This window comes from Oncorhynchus nerka, linkage group LG24 (assembly GCF_034236695.1).
Source record: "Oncorhynchus nerka isolate Pitt River linkage group LG24, Oner_Uvic_2.0, whole genome shotgun sequence".
NCBI classification, from domain to species: domain Eukaryota; kingdom Metazoa; phylum Chordata; class Actinopteri; order Salmoniformes; family Salmonidae; genus Oncorhynchus; species Oncorhynchus nerka.
The window spans coordinates 79,124,457-79,145,699 of NC_088419.1; the positions used below are offsets into that span (position 1 = coordinate 79,124,457).

Consider the following 21,243-nt stretch of genomic DNA (forward strand, 5'->3'; position numbering starts at 1 on the left):
AGAGAGGCGGAGAGAGGCCGGGAGTGAGAGAGACGGAGAGAGGCCGGGAGTGAGAGAGACGGAGAGAGGCCGGGAGTGAGCAGGGCGCGAGTGAGAGGCCGGGAGTGAGAGAGGCGGAGAGAGGGCGGGAGTGAGAGAGGGCGGGAGTAGGGAGAGAGACAGAGAGGCCGGGAGTGAGAGAGACGGAGAGAGGCCGGGGGAGAGAGACGGAGAGAGGCCGGGAGTGAGCGGGCCGCGAGTGAGAGGCCGGGAGTGAGAGAGGCGGAGAGAGGGCGGGGAGTGAGAGAGGGCGGGAGTGAGAGAGACAGAGAGGCCGGGAGTGAGAGAGACGGAGAGAGGCCGGGAGTGAGAGAGACGGAGAGAGGCCGGGAGGGGAGAGAGACGGAGAGAGGCCGGGGGGAGAGAGACGGAGAGAGGCCGGGAGGGAGAGAGACGGAGAGAGGCCGGGAGGGAGAGAGACTGAGAGAGGCCGGGAGGGAGAGAGACGGAGAGAGGCCGGGAGGGGGAGAGAGACGGAGAGAGGCCGGGAGGGAGCGAGACGGAGAGAGGCCGGGAGGGAGAGAGGCCGGGAGGGAGCGAGACGGAGAGAGGCCGGGAGGAGCGAGACGGAGAGTGGCCGGGAGGGAGCGAGACGGAGAGAGGCCGGGAGGGAGAGAGACGGAGAGAGGCCGGGAGGGAGAGAGACGGAGAGAGGCCGGGAGGGAGAGAGACGGAGAGAGGCCGGGAGGGAGAGAGACGGAGAGAGGCCGGGAGGGAGAGAGACGGAGAGAGGCCGGGAGGGAGAGAGACGGAGAGAGGCCGGGAGGGAGAGAGACGGAGAGAGGCCGGGAGGGGAGAGAGACGGAGAGAGGCCGGGAGGGAGAGAGACGGAGAGAGGCCGGGAGGGAGAGAGACGGAGAGAGGCCGGGAGGGAGAGAGGCCGGGAGGGAGCGAGACGGAGAGAGGCCGGGGGAGGGAGAGAGGCCGGGAGGGAGCGAGACGGAGAGAGGCCGGGAGGAAGAGAGACGGAGAGAGGCCGGGAGGGAGAGAGACGGAGAGAGGCCGGGAGGGAGAGAGACGGAGAGAGGCCGGGAGGGAGAGAGACGGAGAGAGGCCGGGAGGGAGAGAGGCCGGGAGGGGGAGAGGCCGGGAGGGGAGAGAGGCCGGGAGGGAGAGAGACGGAGAGAGGCCGGGAGGAGAGAGACGGAGAGAGGCCGGGGAGGAGAGAGACGGAGAGAGGCCGGGAGGGAGAGAGGCCGGGAGGGAGAAGAGGCCGGGAGGGAGAGAGGCCGGGAGGGAGAGAGACGGAGAGAGGCCGGGAGGGAGAGAGACGGAGAGAGGCCGGGAGGGAGAGAGACGGAGAGAGGCCGGGAGGGAGAGAGACGGAGAGAGGCCGGGAGGGAGAGAGACGGAGAGAGGCCGGGAGGGAGAGAGACGGAGAGAGGCCGGGAGGGAGAGAGGCCGGGAGGGAGCGAGACGGAGAGAGGCCGGGAGGGAGCGAGACGGAGAGAGGCCGGGAGGAGCGAGACGGAGAGAGGCCGGGAGGGAGCGAGACAGAGAGAGGCCGGGAGGGAGAGAGGCCGGGAGGGAGAGAGGCCGGGAGGGAGAGAGACGGAGAGAGGCCGGGAGGGGAGAGAGACGGAGAGAGGCCGGGAGGGAGAGAGGCCGGGAGGGAGAGAGGCCGGGAGGGAGAGAGACGGAGAGAGGCCGGGAGGGAGAGAGACGGAGAGAGGCCGGGAGGGAGAGAGGCCGGGAGGGAGCGAGACGGAGAGAGGCCGGGAGGGAGAGAGACGGAGAGAGGCCGGGAGGGAGAGAGACGGAGAGAGGCCGGGAGGGAGAGAGACGGAGAGAGGCCGGGAGGGAGCGAGACGGAGAGAGGCCGGGAGGGAGCGAGACGGAGAGAGGCCGGGAGGGAGCGAGACGGAGAGAGGCCGGGAGGGAGAGAGACGGAGAGAGACCGGGAGGGAGAGAGACGGAGAGAGGCCGGGAGGGAGAGAGACTGAGAGAGGCCGGGAGGGAGAGAGACGGAGAGAGGCCGGGAGGGAGAGAGACGGAGAGAGGCCGGGAGGGAGCGAGACGGAGAGAGGCCGGGAGGGAGAGAGGCCGGGAGGGAGCGAGACGGAGAGAGGCCGGGAGGAGAGAGACGGAGAGAGGCCGGGAGGGAGCGAGACGGAGAGAGGCCGGGAGGGAGCGAGACGGAGAGAGGCCGGGAGGGAGAGAGACGGAGAGAGGCCGGGAGGGAGCGAGACGGAGAGAGGCCGGGAGGGAGAGAGACGGAGAGAGGCCGGGAGGGAGAGAGACGGAGAGAGGCCGGGGGGGAGAGAGGCCGGGAGGGGAGAGGCCGGGAGGGGGAGAGGCCGGGAGGGGGAGAGGCCGGGAGGGAGAGAGACGGAGAGAGGCCGGGAGGGAGAGAGACGGAGAGAGGCCGGGAGGGAGAGAGGCCGGGAGGGAGAGAGGCCGGGAGGGAGAAGAGGCCGGGAGGGAGAGAGGCCGGGAGGGAGAGAGACGGAGAGAGGCCGGGAGGGAGAGAGACGGAGAGAGGCCGGGAGGGAGAGAGACGGAGAGAGGCCGGGAGGGAGAGAGACGGAGAGAGGCCGGGAGGGAGAGAGACGGAGAGAGGCCGGGAGGGAGAGAGACGGAGAGAGGCCGGGAGGGAGAGAGACGGAGAGAGGCCGGGAGGGAGAGAGACGGAGAGAGGCCGGGAGGGAGAGAGACGGAGAGAGGCCGGGAGGGAGAGAGACGGAGAGAGGCCGGGAGGGAGAGAGGCCGGGAGGGAGCGAGACGGAGAGAGGCCGGGAGGGAGCGAGACGGAGAGAGGCCGGGAGGGAGAGAGGCCGGGAGGGAGAGAGGCCGGGAGGGAGAGAGGCCGGGAGGGAGAGAGACGGAGAGAGGCCGGGAGGGAGAGAGACGGAGAGAGGCCGGGAGGGAGAGAGGCCGGGAGGGAGCAAGACGGAGAGAGACCGGGAGGGAGAGAGACGGAGAGAGGCCGGGAGGAGAGAGACGGAGAGAGGCCGGGAGGGAGCGAGACGGAGAGAGGCCGGGAGGGAGCGAGACGGAGAGAGGCCGGGAGGGAGCGAGACGGAGAGAGGCCGGGAGGGAGAGAGACGGAGAGAGGCCGGGAGGGAGCGAGACGGAGAGAGGCCGGGAGGGAGAGAGACGGAGAGAGGCCGGGAGGGAGAGAGACGGAGAGAGGCCGGGAGGAGAGAGACGGAGAGAGGCCGGGAGGGAGAGAGACGGAGAGAGGCCGGGAGGGAGAGAGGCCGGGAGGGGAGAGAGGCCGGGAGGGAGAGAGGCCGGGAGGGAGAGAGGCCGGGAGCGAGAGAGGCCGGGAGCGAGAGAGGCCGGGAGGGAGAGAGACGGAGAGAGGCCGGGAGGGAGAGAGACGGAGAGAGGCCGGGAGTGAGAGAGACAGAGAGGCCGGGAGTGAGAGAGACGGAGAGAGGCCGGGAGTGAGAGAGGCGGAGAGAGGCCGGGAGTGAGAGAGACGGAGAGAGGCCGGGAGTGAGAGAGACGGAGAGAGGCCGGGAGTGAGCGGGGCCGCGAGTGAGAGGCCGGGAGTGAGAGAGGCGGAGAGAGGGCGGGAGTGAGAGAGGGCGGGAGTGAGAGAGACAGAGAGGCCGGGAGTGAGAGAGACAGAGAGGCCGGGAGTGAGAGAGACGCCGGGAGGGAGAGAGACGGAGAGAGGCCGGGAGTGAGCGGGGCCGCGAGTGAGAGGCCGGGAGTGAGAGAGGCGGAGAGAGGGCGGGAGTGAGAGAGGGCGGGAGTGAGAGAGACAGAGAGGCCGGGAGTGAGAGAGACGGAGAGAGGCCGGGAGGGAGAGAGACGGAGAGAGGCCGGGAGGGAGAGAGACGGAGAGAGGCCGAGAGGGAGAGAGACGGAGAGAGGCCGGGAGAGGCCGGGAGGGAGAGAGGCGGAGAGAGGCCGGGAGTGAGAGAGGCGGAGAGAGGCCGGGAGTGACCCCCCCAGCAAGAGATCTGTTATCAGAGCTCCTCTAGGTCTGTTTGCCACACAAATCCTCCTCTGCCGGACAGCGTGCTCGTTTCAGGGTGGAGCCCTTTCACAGCCATGCAGATATACCACTCTGTCCCCCTAGGCCTGGGGGATACACTCTCACTGCATACACATCATCTCAATCACCATGGTGATTATTTAATGGGACAAACAATGAGGCAGAATGAGAGGAGGTGTATTAGTGGGGACAAGAGAGATTCAGAGCTGGTGTGTGTTTGGGGGGGGGTGTACGTGTGTGTGTGTGTGGCGGGGGGGGGAGTATGTGTGTGTGTGGGGAGTATGTGTGTTTGTGGAGAGTATGTGGGGGGTGGGAGTACCTAGGATAGGATAAAGTAATCCCTCTCACCCCTCCCCCCCCTAAAAGATTTAGATGCACTACTGTTCCACTGGATGTCATAAGGTGAATGCACCAATTTGTAAGTCGCTCTGGATAAGAGCGTCTGCTAAATGACTTAAATGAGTACGTGTGTGTGTGTGTGGGGGGGGTATGTGTGTGTGTGGGGGTGTGTGGGGAGTATGTGTGTGTGTGTTAGACAAAGCAGATATTTATTTACAGCCCAGGTAGATTGACCCCATAGACCATGATCCCACAGGGTTATAGATGGTGAGTGGAGGAGGGGAGGAAATAGAGAGAAAAGAGGGAGAAAATAGGAGGGGAGGAAATAGAGAGAAAAGAGGAGAGAGGAGGGGAGGAAATAGAGAGGAGAAGAGGGAGAGAAGAGGGGAGGAAATAGAGAGAAAAGAGGACAAGAGAGGAGGGGAGGAAATAGAGAGGAGAAGAGGGAGAGAAGAGGAGGGGAGGAAATAGAGAGGAGAAGAGGGAGAGAAGAGGGGAGGAAATAGAGAGAAAAGAGGAGAAGAGAGGAGGGGAGGAAATAGAGAGGAGAAGAGGGAGAGAAGAGGAGGGGAGGAAATAGAGAGAAAAGAGGAGAAGAGACGAGAGGAAAGAGAGAAGAGGGGAAGAAATTGAGAGAAAAGAGAGAGGAACTCCCTTGTGATTATATTCTGAGTGTTTGCATGCCTGTGAATGTGTTTTTGTGTGTTTGTGTGTGTGTGTGTGTGTGTGTGTGTGTGTGTGTGTGTGTGTGTGTGTGTGTGTGTGTGTGTGTGTGTGTGTGTGTGTGCGTGCCACTCTCACCATGCGCGACACACAGATGAAGGAAAGAGCGATTCAGCACTACTACTGGTGTTGATGAATGATCTGACTTTTGTTTTGGTGACAGGGAAGAATTTGGGGGTCGCGCAAGTGCTCTGAATAATGCTGCTCTGTTCTGTTCTGTTGGCCTGCAGCGAAAGCATTCGTAAGCTCATATTGGAAAAACAGTTACCCTTGGAACAGACTGAGCAGCACAAACAGTCATCTAGCCAATTCCTACAGCGAGGAGAGGAAGACTACACTTTGCCTAAAGCCATGCAGTTACAATGGTCCTAAACACGCATTAAGACAATGAAATCTACACTAGTGTAAGGGACTACTCTGAGCAAAAGAACATCAAAATGAAGACAAAGCAATCAGAAAGCTGGAGATGACCCCAGGTGTTGATGACAGCGTATCTGTGTAAGAAAGAGGGAAGACTAGAAGTGTGAATGAGAAGTAAAAACGTGAGAATAGAAAGTAAGAAGGGGTAGGTGAGAATGTGATGATGGATCTGATAAGTAGTGAGTAGAGGAGTACATTGCGGTATGAGAAGGGAGGAGTGTGAGTAAGTGATGGGATAAAGAAGAGGAGAGCGTAGCCGCCTTTATTGCCTTGTCTCCCTCATCCTCTACTGATCAATACAGGAGCACTAAACGAGATGAGACCAGGGCACAACAGACCAGGTTGTGTGCGCGCACACCAGCGTCTCAACAGTAGTTCAAAATAAACAACCAAGCATTATTAAACGCCAAAGAAAACTGAGAAGATGATAGGGAGCTAGATGAAAAGAGTGAATGAGCATGGAGAATATGGATATGGAGACAGGGAAACATAGGAAGAGGATAAAAACTGAGAAGATGAGAAGGAGAAAGACTAACGAGACAAATGGACAGACAAACAAAAATAAATATGGGCAGCAATAGAAAGATGCAGAGAGAAGGAAAGAGAAAGTGTGAGGAAGGTAACTAAGGGACAGAGTAGTAGAGATGCAGAGAGAAGGAAAGAGAAAGTGTGAGGAAGGTAACTAAGGGACAGAGTAGTAGAGATGCAGAGAGATGGCTGGAGCGAGGAAGGGAGGGATGGAGGGCAGTCATTTATCCTGGGGTACGCTGCATGCTTTACGGCTTTCTTAATTCAACTCCTGCTACTATTAATGGACTTAATGTTGAGATGATATCTATTTTCTGGTGGTGGGGGCTGAAATACGACAACCATTCACCCCCCCACCCAGACTCCCCCAGCACGCAATCAACCACAATGCCCATTACTGCTGACACCACATGACATGCTTCGTAGGGGACGGGTCACTTCCCTGGTCCTAGGTGGGAGACAAACAGAAGACAGAGAGAGGGGACTAAAGGGTGACTGGGGAGCTCAGATAGGTAAGAGGGAGGTGCCCACTGCCCATGTGTGGCTGGTGCTGGTCACTCTTTGCCAAGGGCATCAAGCCTCACCGTAGAAATTATAATTAACCATATTTAGTCCCACAGCGACATGATGAGTGTGAGTCTACAGCTTGGGAATCTCTAAAGGACCATCAGGACCTCCCCCTGGGGTTCTGTAGCTCTGGCAAAACCAATCAGGACCTCCCCCTGGGGTTCTGTAGCTCTGGCAAAACCAATCAGGACCTCCCCCTGGGGTTCTGGAGCTCTGGCAAAACCAATCAGGACCTTCCCTGGGGTTCTGGAGCTCTGGCAGAACCAAATCAGGACCCTCCCTAGGGTTCTGGAGCTCTGGCAGAACCAATCAGGACCTGCCCTGGGGTTCTGGAGCTCTGGCAAAACCAAACAGGACCTTCCCTGGGGTTCTGGAGCTCTGGCAGAACGAATCAGGACCTTGCCCTGGGGTTCTGGAGCTCTGGCAAAACCAATCAGGACCTTTCCTGGGGTTCTGGAGCTCTGGCTCAACCAATCAGGACCTTCCCTGGGGTTCTGGAGCTCTGGTAGAACCAATCAGGACCTTCCCTGGGGTTCTGAAGCTCTGGCAGAACCAATCAGGACCTTCCCTGGGGTTCTGGAGCTCTGGAAGAACCAATCAGGACCTTCCCTGGAGTTCTGGAGCTCTGGCAGAATCAATCAGGACCTTCCCCTGGGGTTCTGGAGCTCTGGCAGAATCAATCAGGACCTTCCCCTGGGGTTCTGGAGCTCTGGGGGAACCAATTAGGAACTTCCCCTGGGGTTCTGGAGCTCTGTGAGAACCAATTAGGACCTTCCCCTGGGGTTCTGGAGCTCTGGGAGGACACACCACCACCTGCTCCTGAAAACACTGAAACTTGGGACACTGAATATGACTGGGTGAGTGTGTACGATGAGACTGAAGCCTTGGGACACTGATGATGACTGGGTGAGTGTGTACGATGAGACTGAATCCTTGGGACACTGATGATGACTGGGTGAGTGTGTACGATGACACTGAATCCTTGGGACACTGATGATGACTGGGTGAGTGTGTACGATGAGACTGAAGCCTTGGGACACTGATGATGACTGGGTGAGTGTGTACGATGACACTGAATCCTTGGGACACTGATGATGACTGCGTGAGTGTGTACGAAGAGACTGAATCCTTGGGACACTGAATATGACTGGGTGAGTGTGTACGATGAGACTGAAGCCTTGGGACACTGAATATGACTGGGTGAGTGTGTACGATGAGACTGAAGCCTTGGGACACTGATGATGACTGGGTGAGTGTGTACGATGAGACTGAAGCCTTGGGACACTGATGATGACTGGGTGAGTGTGTACGATGACACTGATTCCTTGGGACACTGATGATGACTTGGTGAGTGTGTACGATGAGACTGATTCCTTGGGACACTGATGATGACTGGGTGAGTGTGTACGATGACACTGAATCCTTGGGACACTGATGATGACTGGGTGAGTGTGTACGATGACACTGAATCCTTGGGACACTGATGATGACTGGGTGAGTGTGTACGATGACACTGAATCCTTGGGACACTGATGATGACTGGGTGAGTGTGTACGATGACACTGAATCCTTGGGACACTGATGATGACTGGGTGAGTGTGTACGATGAGACTGAATCCTTGGGACACTGATGATGACTGGGTGAGTGTGTACGATGAGACTGAAGCCTTGGGACACTGATGATGACTGGGTGAGTGTGTACGATGAGACTGAAGCCTTGGGACACTGATGATGACTGGGTGAGTGTGTACGATGAGACTGAATCCTTGGGACACTGATGATGACTGGGTGAGTGTGTACGATGAGACTGAAGCCTTGGGACACTGATGATGACTGGGTGAGTGTGTACGATGAGACTGAAGCCTTGGGACACTGATGATGACTGGGTGAGTGTGTACGATGACACTGATTCCTTGGGACACTGATGATGACTGGGTGAGTGTGTACGATGACACTGAATCCTTGGGACACTGATGATGACTGGGTGAGTGTGTACGATGACACTGATTCCTTGGGACACTGATGATGACTGGGTGAGTGTGTACGATGACACTGATTCCTTGGGACACTGATGATGACTGGGTGAGTGTGTACGATGACACTGAAGCCTTGGGACACTGATGATGACTGGGTGAGTGTGTACGATGACACTGAATCCTTGGGACACTGATGATGACTGGGTGAGTGTGTACGATGAGACTGAATCCTTGGGACACTGATGATGACTGGGTGAGTGTGTACGATGAGACTGAATCCTTGGGACACTGATGATGACTGGGTGAGTGTGTACGATGACACTGAAGCCTTGGGACACTGATGATGACTGGGTGAGTGTGTACGATGAGACTGAATCCTTGGGACACTGATGATGACTGGGTGAGTGTGTACGATGACACTGATTCCTTGGGACACTGATGATGACTGGGTGAGTGTGTACGATGAGCTAGAGATGGGGTAGTTCTAGTCAGTGGAGGGGTACGATGAGCCAACAGAGCTATAGATAAAAGGTTCAGGGGTGTTAGAGAGTCAGACAGATTGAGGTAGTGAGGGGACGTAAGGAGGGCGGGGGATACAGGAGGGGGTCTGGGGAGAACCTCTCCTCTCCCAGGGGACCTGTCCTGTCCCCCAGATCTCCAGACTTGGTGATATTTCACGGGATGTCGCGTGGCTCAAATTGAAAAACCCTTGATGAATCAATATTTACTGCAGCGGCTAAATGAATAGTAATAAGTCACCGGAGGCCCTAAATCTAGTTTAAAGCCCTATGCAGCCAGGCCCACTGTTTCATCTAGCTCAATCTGAATTACACAAATGAGATTCCACAAACAGGGGAATTAAGATAACTGTGCAACACATCAACAACACACAAAACAAAACGGGCAAACAGTAAGTAACAGAATCTTCCTAATGGGGAGAGACTACAGCATCTCTCCAGGCTGAAATATAACAGCCATGTGTGTCTGTATCTCTTCTGAGTTAGTGGCTGTTGTCTCACAGGGCTCCAGACACCTGCAAACACCCACAGCAGGTGGTCACGGCTACAAAGACAAAACACACCCGCACTGCACTCCAACTGAACCCTATATACTATGAATATAACAGTGTGTGTGTGAGATATACAACGGCTTGTAATCTCCTCCCACCACAGCACATTGTGAGGCTTAGGGAAACAGGGTAGCATTAACGCACAAAGGCATTTTAATACATTAATCAACTCCATAACCACATAACCTATTCATTACCTGTGTAATAAAACCATAAGCCTATGTTAATAATCATAATACACCATTAACTGTTTAACTGTCCCATGGTGAGGAGGTCATGAATAACACATTAACGTATCGCCTGTCGCCCAATAATGACCTCACCATAAACATTCATTAACTCTCCCTCTGTCCCCCAGTTATGACCTCATAACCACTTCATAACATCTGTAGAACCCTTCCCATCATCTCATTCTATCGCTTCCATCATTCTGTCTCTGGTCTATCGTTCTGTACGCCTCCCTCACAGAGAGCGAAAGAAAGACAGAATGGATGAGTGTTAAAGAGATATGGAGGGATAAAGAGAAGGGTTAAGATAGAGCCTTGTAAATCACATGTACATCTCACCCATCACAAGTGCCTATTGTGCTAATTAACGTAGAATTAGCTCAGTGGATTTCCCCACTCAGAATAAGAGAGCGTGATAGAAAAAATGAACAATAAAGAGAAAGGTTTCCATTGATCATCCTTGAGATGTTTCTACAACTTGATTGGTAAATTCAATAGATTGGACATGACTTGAAAAGGCACACACCGGTCTATAAACTCAGCAAAAAAAGAAACGTCCTCTCACTGTCAACTGCGTTTATTTTCAACAAACTTAACATGTGTAAAACTGTGTGACTAACAGAAATTGAATAATGTGTCCCTGAACAAAGGGTGGTCAAAATCAAAAGTAACAGTCAGTATCTGGTTTGGCCACCAGCTGCATTAAGTACTGCAGCGCATCTCCTACTCATGGACTGCACCAGATTTGCCAGTTCTAGCTGTGAGATGTTATCCCACTCTTCCACCAAGGCACCTACTTGCAAGTTCCCGGACATTTCTGGGGAGAATGGCCCTAGCCCTCACCCTCCGATCCAACAGGTCCCAGACGTGCTCAATGGCATTGAGATCCGGGCTCTTTGCTGGCCATGGCAGAACACTGACATTCCTGTCTTGCAGGAAATCACAAACAGAATGAGCAGTATGGCTGGAGGCATTGTCATGCTGGAGGGTCATGTCAGGATGAGCCTGCAGGAAGGGTACTACATGAAGGAGGAGGATGTCTTCCCTGTAACTCACAGCATTGAGATTGCCTGCATTGACAACAAGCTCAGTCCAATGACGCTGTGGGACACCGCCCCAGACCATAACGCACCCTCCACCTCCAAAATCGATCCCGCCCAGAATACAGGCCTCGGTGTAATGCTCATTCCTTCAATGATAAACACAAATCCGACCATCACCCCTGGTGAGACAAAACCGCGACTCATCAGTGAAGATAACTTTTTGACCGGTCCTGTCTGATCCAGCGACGGTGGGTTTGTAACCATAGGCGACGCTGTTGCCGGTGATGTCTGGTGAGGACCTGCCTTACAACAGGCCTAAAAGCACTCAGTCCAGCCTCTCTCAGCCTATTGCGGACAGTCTGAGCACTGATGGAGGGATTGTGCGTTCCTGGTGTAACTCGGGCAGTTGTTGTTGCCATCCTGTACCTGTCCCGCAGGTGTGATGTTCGGATGTACCGATCCTATGCAGGTGTTTTTACACATGGTCTGCCACTGCGAGGACGATCAGCTATCCATCCTGTCTCCCTGTAGCGCTGTCTTAGGTGTCTCACAATACGGACCTCCCTGGCCACATCTGCAGTCCTCATGCCTTCTTGCAGCATGCCTAAGGCACGTTCACACAGATGAGCAGAGACCCTGGGCATCTTTCTGTGTTTTTCAGTCAGTAGAAGGGCCTCTTTAGTGTCCTAAGTTTTCATAAACGTGACCTTAATTGCCTAGTGTTTGTAAGCTGTTAGTATCTTAACGAAGGGTACCAACACATTTCTGCAGCATTGAAGGTCCCCAAGAACACTGTGGCCTCCATCATTCTTGAATGGAAAAAGTTTGGAACCACCAAGACTCTTCCTAGAGCTGGCCTCCTGGCCAAATTGAGCAATTGGGGGAGAAGGGCCGTTGGTCAGGGAGGTGACCCGGGAACCCAATGGTTACTCTGACAGAGCTCCGGAGTTTGTCTCTCCAGAACGACAAACATCTCTGCAGCACTCCACCAATCAGACCTGCATGGTAGAGTGGCCAGATGGAAGCCACTCCTCAATAAAAGGCACATGACAGCCCTCCTGGAGTTTGCCAAAAGGCACCTAAAGACTCTCAGACCATGAGAAACAAGATTCTCTGGTCTGATGAAACCAAGAATTAACTCTTTGGCCTGAATGCCAAGCGTCACATCTGGAGGAAACATGGCACAATACCTACAGTGAAGCAAGGTGGTGGCAGCATCATGCTGTGGGGATGTTTTTCAGCAGCAGGGACTGGCAGACTAGTCAGGATCGAGGGAAAGATGAATGGAGCAAAGTACAGAGAGAGATCCTTGATGAAAACTTGCTCCAGAGCGCTCAGGACCTCAGACTGGGCCGAAGGTTCAACTTCTAACAGGACAACGACCCTAAGCACACAGCTAAGACAATGCAGGAGTGGCTTCGGGACAAGTCTATGTCCATGAGTGGCCCAGAAAGAGCCTGGACTTGAACCCGATCTAACATATCTGGAGACCTGAAAACAGCTGTGCAGCGATTCACAGGCTCCCAATTCAACCTGACAGAGTTTGAGATAATCTGCAGAGATTAATGGGATAAACTCCCTAAATACAGGTGTGCCAAGATTGTAGTGTCATACCTAAGAAGAAAAGAGACCATAATCTCTGCCAAAGGTGCTTCAACAAAGTACAGAGTAAAGGGCCTGAATACTTAATGAAACGTGATATCAGTTTTTGGTTTTTAATACATTTGCAAACATTTCTAAAAACTTGTTTTTGCTTTGTCATTATGGGGTATTGTGTGTAGATGGATTACATATTTATTTCCCCTCATCAATCATAGAATAAGGCTGTAACATAAGAAAATGTGGAAAAAGTGATGGGGCCTGAATACTTTCCAATGCACTCTATATACATTACATGACCAAATGTATGTGGACACCTGCTCGTCGAACATCTCATTCCAAAATCATGAACATTAATATGGAGTTGGTTCCCGCTTTGCTGCTATAACAGCCTCCACTCTACTGGGAAGGCTTTCCACTAGATCTTGTAACATTGCTGCGGGGACTTACGTCCATTCAGCCACAAGACCATTAGTGAGGTCACTGATGTTGGGTGATTTGGCCTGGCACGCAGTCGGCGAAGGTGTTGGATGGGGTTGGGGTCAGGGGCTCTGTGCAGGCCAGTCAAGTTCTTCCACAGTGATCTCGGCAAACCATTTCTGTATGGACCTCGCTTTGTGCATGGGGGCATTGTCATGCTGAAACAGGAAAGGGCCTTCCCCAAACTGTTGCCACAAACTTGGAAGCATAGAATCGTCTAGAATGTCGTTGTATGCTGTAGCGTTAAGATTTCCCTTCACTGGAACGAAGAGGCCTAGACCGAACCATGAAAAACATCCCCAGACCATTATTCCTCCTCCACCAAACTTTACAGTTGGCACTATGCATTGTGGCAGGTAGTGTTCTCCTGGCATCCGCCAAAATGACAGATTGTGAAGCATGATTCCTCACTCCAGAGAATGCGTTGCCACAGCTCCAGATTCCAATGGCGGGGAGCTTTACACCACTCCAGCAGTCGCTTGGCATTGCGCATGGTGATCTTAAGCTTGTGTGTGGCTGCTCGGCCATGGAAACCCATTTACTTAAGCACCTGACGAACAGTTCTTGTGTTCTTCAGTTAGGGCCATTCTACTGCTAATGTTTCTCTATGGAGATTGCATGGCTGTGTGCCCAATTTTATACACATGTCAGCAACAGGTATGGCTAAATAGCCAAATCCATTCATTTGAAGGGATGTCCACATTCATTTGCATATAGTGTATCATGTGGTTCACTGTTTATGTATCTGCGAATGAGTGTGTGTGTTACCTGGCCGCCTGGATCCTCTTTGCTCTCCAAGAGAGGGTGTGGCTATAGTTGGCTGTGTGTGCGTTGTCGCCGCCCAGGCATGTCTCTATCTTATAGCGGGTCCTGAACACCCTCTGAATCGCCTGGCTACGCAGGGTCGGGGAGGCGGGACCTGGGGAGGAAAGAAGAATTGACAGATCAAGAAACCAATACAGGACAGCATATGCACACGCTAATTTAAAAGGTACAACGTGCCCATGCACCACTGAGGTATTTGCTGGCAAGCCTGTGTTGCCAGCAAAGTGTTGACAGATACAACAGCAACAATAGATGACAGACACCGACAGAGACACCGACACATTTTTGTCTCCGTGAGACTTCTGATTAGATGATTTTTCTCCACCTCTCCTTCTAGAAGTCCTACAACTCAGTAGCAGGCAGGTGTGCTCTTTAACGAGCTTCACATGTAACGATGGGAGAGAATAATAAAGGAGGAATATATATGAGCCTAATAAATCATAACTCCCCCCTCTCCCTCTCTTTAAGTTTCATTCCTTATATCATTTTGTAGATCCATCATAGGAGAGGAGAAAAAAAAGAAAAAGAATAGGACTGTTTGTTATTTATTTATTTGGGTGTGTATCCATCATATTGCTTTATGATGGTTGAGCTTGGCTGACATGCTGTGCTGGGTAAAGGATGGCATTTGCATCTGCGAGGATCTGAAACCGATGCTTTACGCCAATTTACCAAACTAGAGGATTTATCAGAGCCAGGAGTTAGGATGTAGCATTCAGGATCAGGCAGTGTACTGTGAAGACTCAGGTAGAGTCTGATGACTGTGGAAGAATCAATAAGACTGATGATTCTGAAGATCGGAGGACTGGGATGAATCCAGTGGAATTAGAATGTCGGGACAGTGGATTCTAATTTAAAAATAACTTTGGGATGATTCAAGAATGAATAGAACTTTGGGACAATTTCAGAATTGAAATACACATGTGATGATTTTATAACTGAATCCTATAACTGAAGAAAAAAAAACACGGTGAAAAAAAGTCTTCCAGCAGAATCTCCCATAAATCACCTTCTGTTCACTCAAGACAAACCCTGAGAACCAGCAGTAGAAAAAGAGTGTGTGGGTGACAGAAAGAAAATCTCTCTCTGCTCCCCCTCTACCACACATCTCTCACTGTGACAGTGACAATAGTGTGTATTCTTAATGACTGAAGAAGGAGAAAGAGCGAGAGAGAGAGCGAAGGAGGGACGGACAGAGCGAGACACCCAACAATGTGCCTCCTCTACTAAATTTAAATTATCTGTATCAAATGTCTTTAATTGCCAATTGCTTTGATTGTTGTCATGGTAATTAGCATTTAATAACAAAGCATGACCAAGAAGCAAACAGCAGCTTGGAGGAATGACAAAACAATATATCTTCCTTCTCTCTCTCTCTCTCTCTCTCTCTCTCTCTCTCTCTCTCTCTCTCTCTCTCTCTCTCTCTCTCTCTCTCTCTCTCTCTCTCTCTCTCTCTCTCTCTCTCTCTCTCTCTCTCTCTCTCGTTGACAGGGAGTGTGTCATTGTCAGGCAGCACACAGCTCTCGATTAACTGTAGAATTAATCTCAGACAAACATTTACCTATGATCAAATCACTACACAGCATGCTGAGGCCTGCCCCAAACACACACACTTACATGTATGCGCACACTCGCACAGGACCTGCACACACTAGGGCTGTTCCCGACAAAACAAAATCTTGGGTCGACCGAGAGTGGCCTGTTCTTTTGACAAATTAATTAGTATTCATTTTCAAATGTGTATTTTTTCATATACAGTGCATTCGGATATTATTCAGACCCCTTGACTTTTTCCACATTGTTACGCTACAGCCTTATTCTAAAATAGATTAAAAAACATTTACACACAATACCCCATAATGACAAAGCAAAAACAGGTTTTATTACAAATAAAACAGAAATACTCAGTCGGGGCAGAAGGGCCTGGGTCAGGGAGGTGACCAAGAACCCGATGGTCACTATGGGAGAACCTTCCAGAAGGACAACCTTTCCTGTAGCACTACACCAATCAGGCCTCATGGCCAGACAAAAGGCACTCCTCAGTAAAAGGCACATGACAGCCCACTTGGAGTTTGCCAAAAGGCCCCTAAAGAACTCTCAGACCATGAGACTGGAATATGTTTCAGGATTCATCCAATGGCATTGAGGAGTACACCACCTCAGTCATCGGCTTCATCAATAAGTGCATCCCCATTGTCCCCACAGTGACTGTACGTACATATCCCAACCAGAAGCCATGGATTACAGGCAACATCCGCATTGAGCTAAAGGCTAAAGCTGCTGCTTTCAAGGAGTAACTAATCCAGATGCCTATAAGAAATCCCACTCTGCCCTTTGAACCATCAAACAAGCAAAGCATCAATACAGGATTAAGATTGAATCCTACCACACCGGCTCTGACGCTAGTCGGATGCAGCAGGGCTTGGAAACTACTACGGACTACAAAGGAAAAACCAGACGCGAGCTGCCCAGTGACGCGAGCCTACCAGATGAGCTAAATGCCTTTTATGCTAGCTTTGGGGCAAGCAACACTGAAGCATGCACTACAGCATCAGCTGTTCTAGATGACTGTGTTATAACGCTCTCAGTAGCCGATGTGAGCATGACCTTTAAACAGGTCAACATTCACAAAGCCACGGGGCCAGATGGATTACCAGGACGTGCACTGAAAGCATGTGCAGACCAACTGGCAAGTGTCTTCACTGACATCTTCAACCTCTCCCTGACGGAGTCTGTAGTACCTACATGTTTCAAACAGACCACCTTAGTCCCTGTGCCCAAGATAGCGAAGGTAACCTGCCTAAATGATTACCGCCCTGTAGCACTCACGTAGGTAGTCAAAGTGCTGGCTCGCATCAACAGCATCCTCCTGGATACCCTAGACCCACTCCAATTTGCATACCGCCCGAACAGATGACGCAATCGCACTCCACACCGCCCTGCTCCAGAGCGGACCTCAGATGGGACGATGGTTCACCTTCCAACAGGACAACGACCCTAAGCACAAAGCTAAGACAACGCAGCGGTGGCTTCGGGACAAGTCTCTAAATGTCCTTGAGTGGCCCAGTCAGAGCCCGGACTTGAACCCAATCTAACATCTCTGGATAGACCTGAAAATAGCTGTGCAGCGACGCTCCCCATCCAACCCAACAGAGCTTGAGAGGATCTGCAGAGAGGAATGGGCAAAACTCACCAAATACAGGTGTGCCAAGCTTGTAGCATCATACCCAAGAAGAGTGAAGTCTGTAATCGCTGCCAAAGGTGCATCAACAAAGTAGAGTAAAGGGTCTGAATACTTATGTAAATGTATTTTTATATACATATATAAAAAAAAGGTAATATCACATTTACATAAGTATTCAGACCCATTACTCTACTATGTTGAAGCAGCGATTACAGCCATCAATCAGCATGAAAACAAGAAATAAATGCCATACCGTGATCTGGTGTAAACCTCCTAAAATAGGCCTACATGATTACTTCTTATCCCTTGCACAAATAGCCTACAGCTGTCTGTCTTTCCAGAGCTCACTGGCGCAAGGTAATAGTTGATACAATGTTTCAAGTTCCTTGCAGACAGTCCATGCATTACCAATGCAATTTATAGGATATTTATTTTTAAAATCAGGATATTTGCTACCTGCAGGATGCAATGTCTTTATTTATTGTCTTTATGTAGGATACTTTTAGATATTGGCAATGGCAATAGAAGTTCATTTTAGATTTGTATCATTTTGATTTGGATTTTTGATTAACACCATGACATTTATTTTGAGATATGAAGACTATTATAAATTAAATGAAAAACTGTTCCACAAAAATGTGTATCTGATAATCATAACTTGGCACGCTAAATGAACACAAACACAGAATCTGTGAAGGCCAGCAGCAGCACGAGTATGAGGGTCGGATCGGGAACAGGTGTTTTTCTTCTGGTTAGGCAACATTGATCTCTGGCTCCCTCTTTTTAGTCAATTGCAGTGCTTAAAGCATCAGACAAAGTAGCCTAAATATAGTTGATTATATTCAAACATAGGGTGTGTCTATACAGTACATTCAGAAAGTATTCAGACACCTTGACTTTCACGTTTTGTTAAGTTACAGCCTTATTTTAAAAATTAATTTAAAAAAATTAATTCTCAACAATCTACACACAATACACCATAATGACAAATCAAAAACAGGTTTTTAGAAATATTGGCAAATTTATATAATAAAAAAAAACTCCTACAATAGGCCTACACGATCAGGCCTACACGATCAGGCCTACACGATCAGGCCTACACGATCAGGCCTACACGATCAGGCCTACACGATCAGGCCTACACGATCAGGCCTACACAATCAGGCCTACACAATCAGGCCTACACCAGATCCGGGTATGACCTTTATTTTATTTTTTACATGCCGAGTGGTTATCGAGGAAATATTGTCATTGTCAATGGATGTAAAAACAGACTTTGTTTACTTGCTGATTGAGGTGAAGAAAAATAAATGACTGAGACTCTCCACAGTGGTGGGGAGATAAGACACAGAAACACTATCAGATCATTTACATTTACATTTAAGTCATTTAGCAGACGCTCTTATCCAGAGCGACTTACAAATTGGTGCATTCACCTTATGACCTCCAGATCCACAAATGGGCACATTTCTAGGCCTATATAATGTGCAAGGCCAGGTAGCCCAGACCTACTTCTACAGTATGTGTAATCAGGTGTGCATCCTTACCAAAACCTTTTTCTCACAAGTGTAGCCTTTGTTGTGCACACTGCAAAAAACATGTCCACTCTGACAATGACAACAGTAAGACTGTAATAATAATAAATATTGAATGCATTAACAGAAGTTACCATAACCAAACAGACATTGTAGATTAGAAATGATGGTAATTAACGGTAAATGCGCTACTGGTGAGCCATCCCCGCGGCCTCTGCAATGGACTAGTCCACTGAGACAGGTGTGAATCAGAGAGGTGTCTCGTGTGCCATTAATTTTCTTTATTTGTTACTCAGTCGACCAACAGCAGATCGACCAGTCGACTAAATGGGGTCAGCCCTACCACGCACAAATGTTAATTTTCTATTGTATTATTGACTGTACATTTGTTTATTCCATGTGTAACTCTGCGTTGTTTTTGTCGCACTGCTTTGCTTTATCTTGGCCAGGTCGTAGTTGTAAATGAGAACTTGTTCTCAACTGGCCAACCTGGTTAAATAAAGGTGAAATAAATAAATACAAAATAAAACAATTGTGTATGTTTGAATGAGGTAAGGCTGTGCGTGTGCGTGAGGTGGTTTGGTTGTGCAGGATTAGTTGCATGGCCTTGTAGTTCCTTCTCCCAGCAGTCATCTTTATTACAGTCAGAGCTATTTGGGCCTCCTGGCAGATGACGGATAGGGCTTGTCACAGACTGCTGCCGTGCTGTGGCTCACACCCCATCCCTCTTACCGACTCCCCGCCTGTGTGTGTGGTGTGTGTACATTTAGCCCTCCCTCCCATTCCAAACACCCAAACACACCCCACCTAGTCCCAAACGCACCCCACCTAGTCCCAAACGCACCCCACCTAGTCCCAAACGCACCCCACCTAGCCCCAAACGCACCCCACCTAGCCCCAAACGCACCCCACCTAGTCCCAAACGCACCCCACCTAGTCCCAAACAGCCCAAACACACCCCACCTAGTCCCAAACGCATCCCACCTAGCCCCAAACGCACCCCACCTAGCCCCAAACGCACCCCACCTAGCCCCAAACGCACCCCACCTAGTCTCAAACGCACCCCACCTAGTCCCAAACAGCCCAAACACACCCCACCTAGTCCCAAACGCATCCCACCTAGCCCCAAACGCACCCCACCTAGCCCCAAACGCACCCCACCTAGCCCCAAACGCACCCCACCTAGCCCCAAACACACCCCACCTAGCCCCAAACGCATCCCACCTAGCCCCAAACGCACCCCACCTAGCCCCAAACGCACCCCACCTAGTCCCAAACGCACCCCACCTAGTCCCAAACAGCCCAAACACACCCCACCTAGTCCCAAACGCACCCCACCTAGCCCCAAACGCACCCCACCTAGCCCCAAACGCACCCCACCTAGCCCCAAACGCACCCCACCTAGTCCCAAACGAACCCCACCTAGTCCCAAACACACCCCACCTAGTCCCAAACAGCCCGAACACACCCCACCTAGTCCCAAACACACCCCACCTAGTCCCAAACAGCCCGAACACACCCCACCTAGTCCCAAACACACCCCACCTAGTCCCAAACAGCCCGAACACACCCCACCTAGTCCCAAACAGCCGAACACACCCCACCTAGTCCCAAACAGCCCGAACACACCCCACCTAGTCCCAAACAGCCCGAACACACCCCACCTAGTCCCAAACAGCCCGAACACACCCCACCTAGTCCCAAACACACAATGTGTTTAGCTGTTATTTAATAACAGCCCGTTTACAGCTACACACGTGCGTGGGGTAGAATGGGAGTACTCGCTCTCACTCCCCCACCTCGCTGTCAGGTCTATTAGGGGAAGATTGAGACCCCTGGTTGTGTGTGTGTGTGTGTGTGTGTGTGTGTGCGCAATGGTCTAGCAGAATAAGATTGAGACCCTATTGCTCCCAGGCCCACTCAACCAACACAACCTGCTGGGGTTTACAATCAGAGCACACCATTTATCCCACGCTGACAACACACACACACATCGAACCCATCCATCCCAAGATGACACACCACTCTATGCTGTGAAACCACAGATGATCTACTCTATTCTCTCTGCACAGCACTCAGCCAGCCGGCCCACCTCACACCCTCTACTCCTGACTGCTGTTACTTACCTCACACTCTCAACCTTCTACAAACTCTCTAAACAGAACTACAGAGTTCTACATGGTTTGGATCACTCTCTCTTCAGCTGTGATTTAGCAGCAGGCATGAATGAATGATTTCAATGCTTTCCTATCATGTAGTAACAGCCCCTGAAACAGATCAACTCCTATAACATACAACATCTGATTGACTGCAACTGAAGACGACAAGACTGTTAATGTCTTCTATGATGGGACAGGGGCTGAAAGTAGAGTAGATCTGCCACTGCCTGCCACTCCAGACCTCCACCTCCTGCTCTCTCTTCATCCGGTCTTCCTCAGAGTGGCATGACGCTGGATCACACAGCACCACTCCACCCTCTTAGGGATTATCAAATCATGTCATCATGGCACTGCACCACACGGTGTGGAGAGTCTAGTCAGGCTGCTATCCATCCCTCCGCTCCCCCTGCCTGTGCTGTGACCCCCACCTCTCCCCATCTAGTCCCTTCCTAAAGCCGCTGAGAGTCTGCCAAGCTACACTTCTCCTTACCTGACGGCTAATTCCAGCTAACAGCACTCCCTGTTCCCCCCAACCAGAACCACTCGGTAGACCATTAATCTTGTTATTGACAGTCAGTCTG

The 21,243-nt window shown here is 51.5% G+C and overlaps 1 protein-coding gene across 1 annotated transcript in view; it reads right to left on the reverse strand.

The window, feature by feature from the left end:
- The window catches only part of LOC115120241 (zinc finger CCCH domain-containing protein 3-like), a 118,584-nt gene that overhangs the window by 47,820 nt on the left and 49,521 nt on the right, over positions 1–21,243 (reverse strand). Inside the window, exon 4 of the mRNA XM_065009178.1 lies at positions 13,728–13,878. Coding sequence (XP_064865250.1) covers positions 13,728–13,878 — 151 coding nt within the window. The remainder of the gene's footprint in view (positions 1–13,727; positions 13,879–21,243) is intronic.